The sequence below is a fragment of the Lampris incognitus genome, chromosome 20, assembly GCF_029633865.1.
Source record: "Lampris incognitus isolate fLamInc1 chromosome 20, fLamInc1.hap2, whole genome shotgun sequence".
In the NCBI taxonomy this organism is placed as follows: domain Eukaryota; kingdom Metazoa; phylum Chordata; class Actinopteri; order Lampriformes; family Lampridae; genus Lampris; species Lampris incognitus.
In genome coordinates, this window is record NC_079230.1 from 9,552,842 (window position 1) to 9,566,921 (window position 14,080).

Genomic DNA, 14,080 nt, shown 5'->3' on the forward strand with positions numbered 1-14,080 from the left:
GTGCAGTTTCATGAGCCCCCCACACACACACACGTGAGGCGTCGCGTCCTCCGCGTCCGTTCACGTTACTTCCCGAGTGATCGTCCGTGGCCTTGCATAAGTGCCTTCCATTAAACGCAGCCACGCGCATGCGCATACGCCCCCCCCCCGCCGGGGACTGGTCACGTAAGGAATAACAAGCGATGGCATCTCGGATCTTAGAAAGACATTTGAAAACAATTATTCAAATGGGCGCCTGCCTGCCTGCCGGATCTCTAAATCGCGGGGGGGAGCACTCAAGCAGACACTCGATGGTCTTGACCCTGGCTAAATTAGCATGGGGGAGAGCGGCGACACGCGGCTAGCTCTGAAACGAGAAATGCTAAACGTCTAGACAGCGTTTCAGCTTCGCGTCCCGTCGCCGCGTTGAAGCGGAGGGAGGGAGGACTTCCTGCCACCCACGTGGGCTGTCATGGATGACATTTCATGAAATATCAAACGGCTTTGCCCTTTCACTCGGAGGCCATTATTAATGTGTTCGCTTGGCGCCAGATTACGAAGCTTCGCTCCGACCTGGCTCCGCAACGCCGCTAGCAGGACTGATACGTCACCGTTTCCCGCGAGGGGCTGGGGACTAATAGGCCGCCACCTGCACGCGCAGCTCACTTATCTGAGACCAGCCGGGATGAGCAGTTATTGCAAGGGAGCTTTTTTTTGGGGGGGTGGGGGGTGGGGGGGGCTTCTCTGATTAATATCCCCACAGATCCGCCACCCATTCACAACCCACACCGACTGGGTTAGACCGGGGTCACGAGAAGAGAGGGGTCTCGCTCTCTCTCTCGCTCTCTCTCTCACACGCACACACACGCACACACACGCTCGCTCTCAGGACAGCTGTTTCCAAAAGGAGGACAGTAGCCTGTATGTTTTAGCCATATTCAGAGCACTTCCTTGTCGCTGGAGTGTGGAGGGGAACCTTCCTAGAACCCCAACTTGGCTGCACAAGCACTGAAACTGGTGATGAAAGTCTACCTTCCAAAAACGGCGGTTCACGCCAACACCATTTTCTAGTCCACGTACCAGTCAATCAATCAATCAATCAATCAATCAATCAATCAAGTTGCATTTACTGCGCTTTTCAGAACCCTTTGCAGTCAGTTTCATGTTATTTTTGCATCTCCACATTCTCTCTCTCTCTCTCTCTCTCTCTCTCTCTCTCTCTCTCTCTCCCTCTCTGTGTGTCACGTCATTATCGTCAGACTTGTTGGTTCTGAAGTCTAAGGGTTCAGATAACGGGAGTCTGTTCTCACGGAGCCTGATTCCGCACGCAACACACCCAAGTGATATTTTTGCTACTTCCATTTCATCCACCGCCGAAAAAAAAGAAGAAGAAGAAGAAGAAGCCGAGTTCCCACTGTGTGAACGCGTCCCATTTCCATTCCAAAAGGACTGCGGCGATGATTGACACGTCCCCGTTTCTCTGGTTTACATTAGAAGGGAAAATAATTGGCACTCGTTCAGCAACGCATATATTCCTCCGCCCGCTCCGAGCGCAAAGGAGCAGAACACGAGCGGAGGTTTGACTTCACCCTGATCTCGTTCTATTCACTCCAGATGCGGGAGGACACACATACACACACACACACACACACACACACACACACACACACACACACACACACACACACACACACACACACACACACACACACTATACTGAGTATATACTAGTGCCATGAAGCTGCATGCAGGTTTAGTGGCAGTGTTATTTCTTCCTTTTGCACTCTGCACAGATACCCCATCATCCCCCCCCCCCACTACGGTGTGCAGTTGTGAACCTCATTGACATTGTCAGGTAATTGCACCAAATTTCTGCATGCGGGGATCCAGCAATCTTAAGTCACCACACACAACATCAGCCGAACAGACACACGTTCACGTCACGTTTTATTTCTTCTCTTTACTCTGCAGATCACGTTTGACTTCTATTAAAACTTTTGCCCTTGTTGTGTGGTATTTGAGCATCCCACCAAGCCTAGACTCCTCATTCGAGCACACTTCCCTGACCCACATTTAAAAAAAAAATCTTGATAAACACACAGGCAGACGTGTAGACGGACGCACACGTAGTTACACACACACACACACACACACACACACACACACACACACACACACACACACACACACACACACACACACACACAGCCAAGCGGAGCGTAGCCTTGCAGCGTGAGGAGGTGTCGTATCGCAGCATTCAGGTTCCCGGGTGTTATTGTTCAGCTGTGATTTCAGACGCACGGCCAGTTAGCACCGGGGGGGGGGGGGTTGGCTTGGTGGGGTGCCGAACATAAAGAATACGCAGGATGTTAAAACACATTATGCCGAAGTAGGAGGGGGAGGGGAGAAGACGAGGAGCAAGGGTTCTCAAACCTCACCCCCCCCACCCCCACCTCACCCCCCCCACACACACACACACACTGTTGGTTTCCTACCCTGACAGGTATTCCAGGAAGCGGGGGATGTTTCCCATCTGTGCAACTGTTTGCCCCCTGTGCTCCACCGCCACTGTAATGCAGGGGGCAGCTGGGTATCAACGCGTCTCTGAGGGTCATAGAGACCCTCATACATATAGAATATCTACTGAAAATGTGTGCTAGGCAACTCTACTCCTCTCCCGCTCTCATCTCTCTCACCCACCTCCCCTCCCCGTCACCACCCCCCCCCGCTTCACGCGCATTCCCTCTGGCAAGTGTCTGTGGCTGGCTATCATGAAGGCGGGGGGGGGGGGGGGGGCCCCGGCCGAAGGTGCATTAAGCAGCCCGGTATCCTGGCCCCGGCACCGTGACAGATCAACTGTGCGGTTTGAGCGGCTTAGGGGGGCGGGCAGGGGTGAGGAGGTGGTGGAGGGAGGCTCGTGAGGAGGTAATCGCCGGTGTAATTGCACTCTTGGGAGGAGAGGGCAAAGCCATCTACGCTCATCCTCACCTGCCCCCGGGCGACGGGGACGGTGTGTTTCGCTGTGCAGGCCGCTCAGCTTTTGCATCCCTCCATCCTCCGGCTCCGCCCTTTTATCTCTGCCTCCATCGTTTCTGAGCCAATCAACAACATTTTACCTCCTTCTGCTCCCCCCCTACCCACCCCACCCCCCCTCCCATTTTATAGTGAGCGGAAAGCGGGGGGGGGGGTGTAGGGAGGTGCAGACAGTCGGAGGCCTAGTCAAAGCAGCGGACCAGGTTGAAGGAGCTGTGAGAGAGGGAGGAGGAGATCAGGAGGGACACAGAGGAGGGCTGATGAGGGCTGAGGCGAAGACGGGAACAGACGGAGAGATGAATATGCACAGAAAGCCGTTGCCAGGAGGGTGTGTGTGTGTGTGTGTGTGTGTGAGCAAGAGAGAGAGCAGGAGAGAGCAGGAGAGAGAGAGAGAGCAGGAGAGAGAGAGAGAGTGCTGACCTGTCAAGTACATAATGTTTACTAATGCAGTATTGTCGAGTTCATTTTATAAATTCCATACATCAGTACACACCACAGCCTCCTCCTCCTCTCTCCCGGGGTGCTCTCTATCGCTGTCTCTAATGCTCTCTTTACTTTTCTCTCTCCATCTCAAGGACTCATTCTCTGTCCTTCCCCATAACACTCTCTCTCTCTCTCTCTTTCTCTCTTTCTTTCTCTCCCTCTTTCTGTGTCTCTCCCTCTGTGTGTGTGTGTGTGTGTGTGTGTGTGTGTGTTGTGTGTGTGTGTGTGTGTGTGTGTGTGTCTGTCTCTCCCTCTGTGTGTGTCTCTCTCACTCTCTCTGTCTCCCTCTCTGTCTCTGTTTTTGTCTCTCTCTCTGTGTGTCTCTGGAGGATGCGAGGAGGTGTTTGATAGAGGCAGAGGTGTGTGTGTGTGTGTGTGTGTGTGTGTGTGTGTGTGTGTGTGTGTGTGTGTGTGTGTGTGTGTGTGTGTGTGTGTGTGTGTGTGGTGTGTGTGTGTGTGTGTACGTACTAGGATCTGGAGCAGACTGTGGTCAGAGTCTCAGCGGGGAAAAGATGTGGCGTGAGAGCGGAGTTGAAGGTCATTGCACTTAATGAGGTCGGCATAAATAAATGAACACTACTAAACAGCAGCACATCAGCCAGAAAGGCCGAACCAGACACGCTCTCCGTCTCCGTCGCTCTTTGTAACTCTCTTTCTCTCGCTCTCCCCGTCCCCGCACCTGTCTGGGTTTTTAATGTCCATGTCTCTCTTTATGTCTTCACCTATCCTTCTTTGCCCCATTATTTTTCCCTGTTTCTCTCTCTTGCCCACCCCCACACACCCACACACACACACACACCCACACACACAACAGCTGAACTGTGTATGTTAATAGGCACGCTCAACCTATCCATCTATTCTGCTGACACACAAACTCAAACAAATCCATGCGCACTCAGAACCCCCCCCCCTCCCCCATTTTAACACATAAACACACACGGACGGAACAGACGGACCGCCTTCCCAGACAGCCCCACCTCTGAGCGGCTGCTGCCTCTAAAACCCTCCTGCATTTAGCTGTCATCCGCCCTGCCAACGCCTGCTGGGGTCAGCTTAGGGGACACCGCTGCTTTCCTTCTTTACTCTGCCCATGTTGTTCTGTTTTGTTGTCCGCGTTATCTCTCTTGAAAGTTCTGTGTTGCCGTGGCGGGGTCCTCCTCTGGACCTCACCGGGGAATATAATTAGAGTTCTAGGAGACAACATGGCTGCAGGAGCACAGAGGTAATTGCTCATGCTTTGGTCTGATTTATGTTGCACTCCCCGCAGTCACCTTCTCTGGGGGCAGCGTTGATGCTGCGATGGCGGGAGAGGCTGACCTTTGACCCCGATTAAACCCAATTAAACCGATCTGGAGCTGGAGTGAGACACTAGTTTCCTGCCCGCTGTCGAGCCCCCCCCCCCCCTGTTGCAGACACTTACTGTGCATTAGGGTGACGGGTCTTCTCTGATTTAAACCCAGCGGGCTGAGTTTGGGGAAGGAGGCGACACTGAGACGCCGGCGCAGGTTGGTGATGTCATCAGTACGCAAAGTGACGCCGGTCAGGGTAGATTGTAGGCCAAAGGATTCAAAGCGACGTCATTCCTTCTTTCTTTTTTTTCCCCTTCTATTCGTCCTCTTTTCTCTGTCTGTCTGTGCCTCAGGTCGGCCTCCTGTAGCGCCAACTCATTCAAAATTAAAAAGCATTAAATTAAAAAAAATAGAGAGAGAGAGAGAGAGAGAGAGAGAGGAGAGAGAGAGAGAGAGAGAGGAGAGAGAGAGAGAGAGAGAGAGAGAAACCAGTACTTTGAAAAGTGTTTGAACCCTTGCAGGCAACCCACCGCCACCGTTCTCCTGACAGACCAGCTGTTACGTGTCTCACTAATGACCACATGGGGGCAGTGCAGCCAAAGTTTTGACAGGCCATTTTCATCTATCTGGGTTACATTACTGTGTGTGACCGAGATAGAGGGGGGAAAAAATAATGTGTGAGTGTGTGTGTGTGTGTGTGTGTGTGTGTGTGTGTGTGTGGGGGGGGTTCTTTGGCGACTAGGGCCCCAGTGTAAACCACTGTTGTGTGTGGCCCTCAGCGGTCATGTCACCTAGGCTGTCCTGCACTTCATCAAGCTGAGCCCGCCACTTTGAAGTCTTAGTGTTGGAAGCGGGGGACTTAGGCCATACTTCCACAAATATGTCAGGCAGGTCGAGGAGCGTCGGTGGGGGGGGGGGGGGTGGGGGCGTGGGGCCGTGTCGACCCACTTAGAGAAAGTAGTCCTTTTGTCTAGACGGTAGAATTGGGTTGTCCTTCACATGTGTGTGAGTGTGTATGTGTGACCATAAAATAAGTGTAGCGTGCAAACAGTTGATGGTGAATATATTTTTGCTGTAAGACCTGTTTCTAAATCCAGGTTCCAGTAACGAAGCGTGGCATGGACGGATGAAGAGACAATGGCACCCCCCACGGCACACCTGGCACCCCCACAGCACACCTGGCACCCCCCGCAGCACAGGTACACTTCATGAAAGCTAACGGCACGTTGACAAAACACACACCCCTCTCGACTACAGAGAAGAGCTCAGTTAAAGCAGCTTTTGACATTAACAAGGACTTCTTAAAAAAAAGGATACACACTGTTGCTGATATGAATGACTGAGTCCTTCTACTCGGCAGTGAGAAATTAAAAGTTAATAATGACCAAGTGCATGGGCCCTGGCTTCAGGGCCCCCAAAAATTCTCCAAAACAAATTGGAGCACGTGTCGCCTAAACACTGGGGCTGCCGAGGTCTGGTTAAATTGAAATGTTAACCGTGCCGGAATAAATCTGTTTGAAGCGTTAAATTTAGTGTGCGAGTCCTACTTCCCGGCCTCCACTTTGATTTCTTTGAATCTGCACCTGAAGAAGAAGGGTGTTTTCTTTCTGGTTTGCCTGGCTCTTTGGGACATTATAACGGGCCTCCGTGACCCCGAGGGGCCCTGGGTCTGTGCCTGGCAGGGCCCATTCAGTAGCCTAATCCATCCACGTAGATTGAGTGATACATCACCAGAAGGTACCAGGGTGCGATACCAACTCGGTGCATTGGGGGCGCTGTTGCTCCTTTTGTCAGAACAGGTCCCACAGCGGCGAATTGTGTGTGTGTGTGTGTGGGGGGGGGGGGGGGTCGACTGTACGTTTGAAAGAAGCAGAATAAAGCGATGGGGAGTCCGGGGGTCTGAGTTTCCCTGCGTGTCTCGTCTAGGGGGCCCAGAGACTCTGTAGGCTACCACACACACACACACACACACACACACACACACACACACACACACACAGAGGGGGACACACACACACACACAGAGGGGACACACACACACACACACACACACACACACACACACACACACACACACACACAGCGAGAGAGAGAGCGAGAGAGAGAGAGAGAGCGAGAGAGAGCGAGAGAGAGAGAGAGAGAGAGCGAGAGAGAGAGAGAGAGAGAGAGAGAGAGAGAGAGAGAGAGAGAGAGAGAGAGAGAGAGGGAGAGAGAGAGAGCGAGAGAGAGAGAGAGAGAGACAGAGCGAAAGAGAGAGAGAGCGAGAAAGAGAGCGAGAGAGCGAGGAAAGAGAGCTAGAGAGAGAGAGAGAGAGAGAGAGAGAGAGAGAAGAGAGAGAGAGAGAGAGAGACGAGGAGAGAGAGAGGAGCGAGAGAGAGACACACACACAGGGGTGCTGAGAAGGACTCGAACCGCCCCGAAAGAAAAAAAAAGAAAAAAAAAAGAGAAGGCTGAAAGAATCCCGCTCCGGTAGCGCGCCCGCCAGTCGGAAGATGGGGATTTTTTCATTCGAGCGTTCTCGTCCCCCCTTTCCCTCCCCCTCCTCGCAGGCAGGCGGTCGGTGTGGCAGTGCGCTGCGAGCAGTAGGCGAGTCCAGTCAAATCGCTGGATTTTGGAGCCGCGCGAGTCGAGACGGAGAAGATCGCGGATGAGACCTTGCCTCTCTCCTCTCTCCTCCTCCCCCCCCCCGCGCTCTCCCACGACTCCTCCGGATCCCCGATGATGCGCCAAACCAGATAATCACCCATCCCTCACCGGGACTCGACTCCACAGCCCGCATCCTCATCTGCCACTTCCAAGTTGTTGGGGGGGGTGTTTTTCTCCCCCCTCCTCCTCCTCCTTTGCTTTTGCGTCGCACGTCCTCTCGGCATCGGATCTGTGAGATGCGGGTGTCCGCGTGCCCTCCCGGACAGACGCATGTAGTTTGTTTGTTTGTCCGTCCCGCCGCCGCGCTGACTTGAGTCTTGGATTTATCCCCGCGCTTGGTTTACCCGTCGGGTCCGGGTCGGGTCCTGGGAGAGACATCCGTCTGCTGGAGAACCGCGGATATACAAACCCTCTTTTGGTTTTGCTGCCAGGAGAATACCGTTTGTTTCAACAGCAACAAGAGAAAGAAAGGAAAGAAAAGAAGAAGAAGAAGAAGAAGAAGAAGAAGAAGAAGAAGAAGAAGAAGAAGAAGAAAAGAAAAAACCCGGAGCGGAGCCGAGCGTGGCGCTCCCCCCACCGAGCATCAACGCGTCCCTATGAGGATGGAGATGTGGACAGGAGTCACAGCTCTCCCCTTTTAAAACCTCGCGTTTTTGTGTTTGGGGGCAGATTGTTGTTGTTGTTGTTTGGTTTTTGGGGTTTTTTCTTCGTTTTCGCTCATTTGTGACATTGTTTCTCCCCCGTCCGGTCCGTCCACTCTGGGTGATACATTTGTGCCGGGGGGGGAAAAAAAAGGTAATGGCGAGATTTGAACCCATGCAGAGTCTGCGCGGAGAACAAGGGGACGTTGTTTGTTGAGAGACAATTAAGGCCCCGGCGAAAGGAGGCAGGAGCAGCTCCCCGGCTCCCGATCACACCACAAGAAACCCCCCAAACCCGTCCATTCGGCCGAGGTTGCTTTGTGCAAAGGGAGGGGGGGGGGGAGAGAGAGCTGCTAACACGCGCGCACACGCGCACGCACACACGCTGTCGTAGGAGGCATTGTCTCGGCGGCGGCGGCGGCGGTGGTGCTGGTGGTGGCGGAGGAGGTGGAGGAGGCGGGGGGGTGGTGGAAAGGGGGACTAACGACAAAATAATCGGAAAGTCATGGGATTGGCGTTTTAGCCGTGCCGAGCGTCGGAAGGAGCCGGAGACTCACACCTCGAGACGTGCGGATCCACCAACTTTCCCTGACGCCGATCCCCCCCGCGCGCGTTCAGCCCGACTCTCCCCCCCCCCCAACCCCACCCCACCCCCCGGTCGCTCGGGCTTCCCCTCACACCTACATGCGGCTGTCCGAGGAGGCACGCCGTCCTCTCGCAGCCTGACCGCCTCGCGTCCAGGGCCGGCTGCAGCCTGTAGTCAGTCCCCCCCCCCCCCTCCCTCTCTGGCCGGAGAAGTCTCCCGCAGGAGCGAGCGCAGAAAGAAAAAGAGGGGAAAAACGGGAGGAGAAAAAACCCCCGTCCCATTGGTTTTAATGGGGGCTCATACTGGGAATTTCGGGATTGAGATGGCGTGTCGAAGCGGAGGGAATGGGTTGGGGATTCTGCTGATATTCTTGGTGGATTTACTGGGAACGGCAGCCAGCAATATGGAGCCCATCTACTGGAATTCCCTGAACGAAAGGTGAGAATCCCATCGACGCTTTTATTTGGTTGGTTGGTTGGTTCGTTGGTTGGTGTAGAAGTGCACTGTTCCCAGGTCTCACCGTGGAGTTTTCGTGTCGTGTGTAAATTGACTTGATGCCCCCCCCCCTCCCGATGCCTCTCCCCCCCCCCCCCCGCAGTGTGGTGGCATATTATCAAAGCAGGGGGCGGAGGAAACCCAAGTTGGAGAGCGCGCGTGGAAAACCGAATGACGTTTTTGTGGATGCAACTTATCGGTTTTAGATGGGAACCCTCCTTCCCCGTCCACCACCGACCGCATCTGTAAATAAGGAATGGGCCGCAGGAGAAACTCGAGAAGTTGTTGATAAACACAAGTTAAACTGACAGACGTGACCCAATTCACAGCAGGGGCATCTGAGTTCTCCTGCAGCACTTGTGTAGGACGGGGCCGCGGCGGATGTATACGGGGCCCCTGTGCGTAGCAGGCCTGTGTTGTGTTTCCCCGGAGTTGTTTCGTTAAACGCAGTGTTCATAAGCTGCAGGCCAGTGGAAGGCCCGGTCCCCTCTGTGCCGGACCGTCGAGTCCCAGCCTGATATGCATACGCCGTGTTTCGTGCTGACCTTGATTTAAGTAGGCCTCGGGTCCACATCCGTGTGTATGGAGGCCTCTTTTTCAAACCGCCCCGTCCTGTCCACCTCCATTTGCATTTTCTTCCCCTCCCGAGAAGGTGTGAGGCACTTAAGCCGAGGAAATGTCATTTTAAACACCTCTCCGCCGTCGTCATTAACGACCCCAGACTACTTTCCTCACACCTCGGCCAATTTCCGTGCGTCTAAATTGACACCCGCTGGCATGTTTTGGGGAGGGGGGATTGGAGAACAGCAGGGCCGCCTGTATGTGGGTTATGTGGGGCCATTAGTGTTGCCCAGGGTTTTTTTTTTCTTCTTTTTTTTTCAGAGACAAATAGGTTTTTAATGCGCCCATGTGCCAGTCTACGACATACCCGGACTTTCCCCCCTGACCCCTCTCCCGTCCGCAGATGGGACAGACGGAGAGATGGGACTCCATTGTCGACCCACCGCAGGCAAGCCACCGTTAATGAGGCCTTTTGTCAGCGGTGGGTGGATTCACTCGGTGGGGTGTAAGATGTGGGCATGGAAGGATGATTTACACCAAGAAGCTAACTGTGAGGGTCCTTGAGGCCTTGCAGGTGATTTGGTGCAACTGTCTGCTGTTTGTGTGCGTGCGTGTGTGGTGTCCGTGTACATGCGCGTGTGCGTGTGCATGTTGTGTGTAAAAGGTGCATCGTGTGGGCCATGCAGTGAACAGGGTGGTTGGCTTTGACGCCAGGTCTGGCTCTCCTTACTAATTCCAAAATTGCACACTCATGTAGGTAATCTTGAAAGGGCAAGAAGAGCCGTTTTATCTTCCAGGCTTATTGCACCAAATTTGGTGTCAGTCTAATTATTTTTCCATGCGTGGCTAAAGGCCTTCACACACATCCTCATCAGCCTGGTTCTAATGGGCCCCCAAATGACACTAGCGGTGTACTAGTCTCATCTCATATCCACCAGGAAAGGCTAAATCCGTGCTCCGGGCTGAAGAATATTTCGAAGGCATATGTGATTGAATGATGGATATCTCTGAAGACTACTTCTGGGCAAACACACGTGTTTTGTTCTTCTGTAAAGGGCTGAGGGGGTAAGCAGAAGAGGCAGTTGAGGCTGTATCAGTCAGGTGCAGGGGTGCATACATGGTTCACGTCTCGGCTGTGCAGCAAAATGGACGTGCACATTGTTAACCCCTGTAGACCTCGACTAGATGTGCTGCTTTGAACTGAAAGCTGTGCACCTGCACCTTCCCTTGACTTCTACCTCCTCCGTCTCCATCGCTCCAATCTATTTTTCATCCCACCTCTCTTTCTTTCTACCGCCTCTATTTCCGCCCCACCTGCCGGCTTCTTTCCTGCCTCTCCCTCCCACCGACCCACTCTCCGTCCTCTTCTCTCCTCCTTTTCGCCGTGCCTGCCCCCATCTCCGTCTTTCTTTGTCGCTCCCAACAAATTGGAAACATGTGTCACACCCAGTGGCTAATTACACTGCAAAATTAACCGCTGCTGACGCACGAGGAGAGACTTGGCTGGAGTGACAGGGATGTAGCTGAACCTAAACCTGCGTAAACCCGCTTTTAGCCATCTTTTTATTGAAAACGGCAACGTTTTTGAACCCACCTTGTTAAACATGCACAGATGTGCATGTTTAACAAGGTGGCTGGTATAAATGAACTAACAGGGCTAAGCCTTGCCTATCTTTTACAATCAAGATGAGAAAATTATTGTTTAAAAAAACCCCTTAGAACAGATCGTTTTAAATGTTGGTGGAACCTAGAGCAGCAGCAGCACCAAATAGTCACAAGAAAAAACGCAGGAAATATCTAAATAGGCTTAATTTTTACAGCCCAAACACAGTAGCATCAGTTTTCCATTCGTCTTCGGACGTGAGTGAGTGACAGCCGTCATGCCACGCCCCCTTGATTTGCTTGACTTTTGACCAATGACAGCGGACGTACAGAGTGACGTCGCGTACTGAGACTTTTGACCAATGACAGCGGACGTACAGAGGGACGTTACGTACTGAGACTTTTGACTAATGACAGCGGACGTACAGAGTGACGTACTTACGAGACTTTTGACCAATGACAGCGGACGTACAGAGTGACGTACTTACGAGACTTTTTGACCAATGACAGCCAACGTACAGAGTGACGTTGCGTACAGCGGGGTGAGCGGGGAGGTGAAGGCGAGCGCAAGGCACCATTTACGAGTTTATCGTCCCTTTTTTTTTTTCGACGTCTTTGGAAGAAAACATGGAAGTGAAGAGACGGGGGACCATCGTCCCAAACTATGTTCGAATAAACACCGCAGGACAAACGACAAAATCGTAAGTTTGTGTTACTCGGTTTTAAACGAAAGGAGCGGCTAACGGCAAGTGTAGCCAAGAATTCCCTTTTCTCTTTCCCCTGCGCTAGCTTTTTTTGAAGGAGAGACAAGGCTTGGACCCAACAAGGAGTTGTGGATTTGAAACATTTATCCGACGAAATTAGGAAATGTGTGTATGTGTGTGTGCGAGAGAAAGATGGATACAGGCAGTTTTTGGGCATCAGGCCATTCTTGTGGGTACTTCCCTGTAGTGTTTGTGGAGCGCTTGCTAGTGTAAACTACTAAATAAGACCCGTTAGCCCCTAGCTAACGGGTCTGACCCCTTTAGCCGAGCGGTTAGTGACGTCGCCTTGTGGTGCAGTACGCCTCGTATCGAATCCCGCACCGGGCAAGAAAATAACCGGTTACACTATATAACACGGTATATAAAGTCGTTGCTGTAACTTGGTGTCTCGGATGTGATGCTGCTCGTTGCTGCAGCGTGAACCTATTGGTGCATCTAATGCGTTTGTTAGCCCCGCCCACCCAATAGCACCACCGGCCGTCCACTGACGACGGTTGTTTTATGGCGTGTACAGTTTGATCAGTTGGCCCCCACGTTTTGGGCAAATATAAAACGTGATGCAAACCCAATGCAAACCTGCAAAAGTGTCTTTTATTTTAAAACGGACCTCGGTGGTGGTTGGGTGCAGGGTGGTTAGCCGAGTGTTTTATCCAGCCCCTCATTCGCCACAACAACGAGGTGAGTCCTTAAAACGGGCAGGTGGAAGGAGAATGCTTTAAGAGAGAGGGAGATGTGGATATAGACAAAGACAGGAACAAGAAGGCAGTAGGTGATGGTTACTCAGAGAGAGAGAGAGAGAGAGAGAGAGAGAGAGAGGAGGAGGAGGACTGGTAAACGTGGGAGAGTGAAGTGGCGGTGGGGGGCCAGTCCTAACCCTAAGTAAATCAATAGCGGTTAAGTCTCAAGTGCCAATACAGGTTCTGCTCGAGGAAAGGAGAATTGAACCGGAACGATCACCTTGGGAAGGAGATTCCCCCAGACATACATTATCCTTATCTCAGCATCTCCTATTAGCGGCCTTACACAGCCGCCCTAATGAAAGATCGAATCTTACATTATGGTCCGGGCGAAGGTGGCGGCGGTTGGGGGGGGTGTTGAGGGGTGGAAATGGGTGCTGGGGTGGGGGGGTGGGGAGGTGTAGCATTCGACCCGTACCCCAACATCTACACGGGGAAGAAATATATGTTGTAGGTCATGGCGGATACAGTGGACAGACACACAGAAAAGGCACACACACACAACACACACACACACACACACACACACACACACACACACACACAGACACACACATAACAGCAGCAACCCAACTGGAGTGAGTGACTCACAGGGAGGGAATGTGTGATTTGGATGCTATGCTTATTATCATACTGTGTGTGGTTTTGTGAAGTTTTTTTTATTTTTTTTTCACAGCGTCTTTGAAGCCCAAAGAGCCAAAGCCATTTTAGCCATCCAAGCTGCCTTCCTATATCCAATTTCCTCTCTCTCTCTCCCTATCCTGTCCCCCCCCCCTTTTGCCCCCTTCAATAAACGACTGTAGATTATTGTAAACGGCTGGCGAGGGTGGGCGTTTTCTCGCTCGCCGCTCGCGGTGACTTGTAACTACAACTATCCCCTCTCAGATCCACATTAAAATTTAATCCCCCCCCTTCCCGTTTCTCAATAATTCATTAATCGCTGGCTAATTGGCACCGGATAAAAGACTAGCTAACTAGGCTAAGTGTTTCAACTACAAAAAAAAAGATCAAAAATGGAGGAAAGACTCCGAAATTGCTGGGGATCTTCTTGGGAGGGGCGTTAAGCGAGAGGCAGAGGAGAGATGAGGAACCGAGTAAGCATGTTAGTAGGTCAGATCGGGTGTCGTATCAAAGGAGCGTTATTCCCTCACCTGATTGTGCATTTGTTTGTATGTTGGAGAGAAACTCCACACTCGGCTTCACCCTCCAGTCCACCCTCAGGTCCCCCCCCCCCCGGATGAATAATGCATGCCTGCACTCTCGG

At 52.4% G+C, this 14,080-nt stretch overlaps 1 protein-coding gene across 1 annotated transcript in view; it reads left to right on the forward strand.

The window, feature by feature from the left end:
• Window positions 1-8,979: 8,979 nt before the first annotated feature.
• LOC130130983 (heat shock 70 kDa protein 12B-like) overlaps window positions 8,980-14,080 on the forward strand; it is a 25,477-nt gene continuing 20,376 nt past the window's right edge. Inside the window, exons 1-2 of the mRNA XM_056300845.1 lie at window positions 8,980-9,095; window positions 10,117-10,187. Of these exons, the coding sequence (XP_056156820.1) occupies window positions 8,980-9,095; window positions 10,117-10,187 (187 nt within the window). The remainder of the gene's footprint in view (window positions 9,096-10,116; window positions 10,188-14,080) is intronic.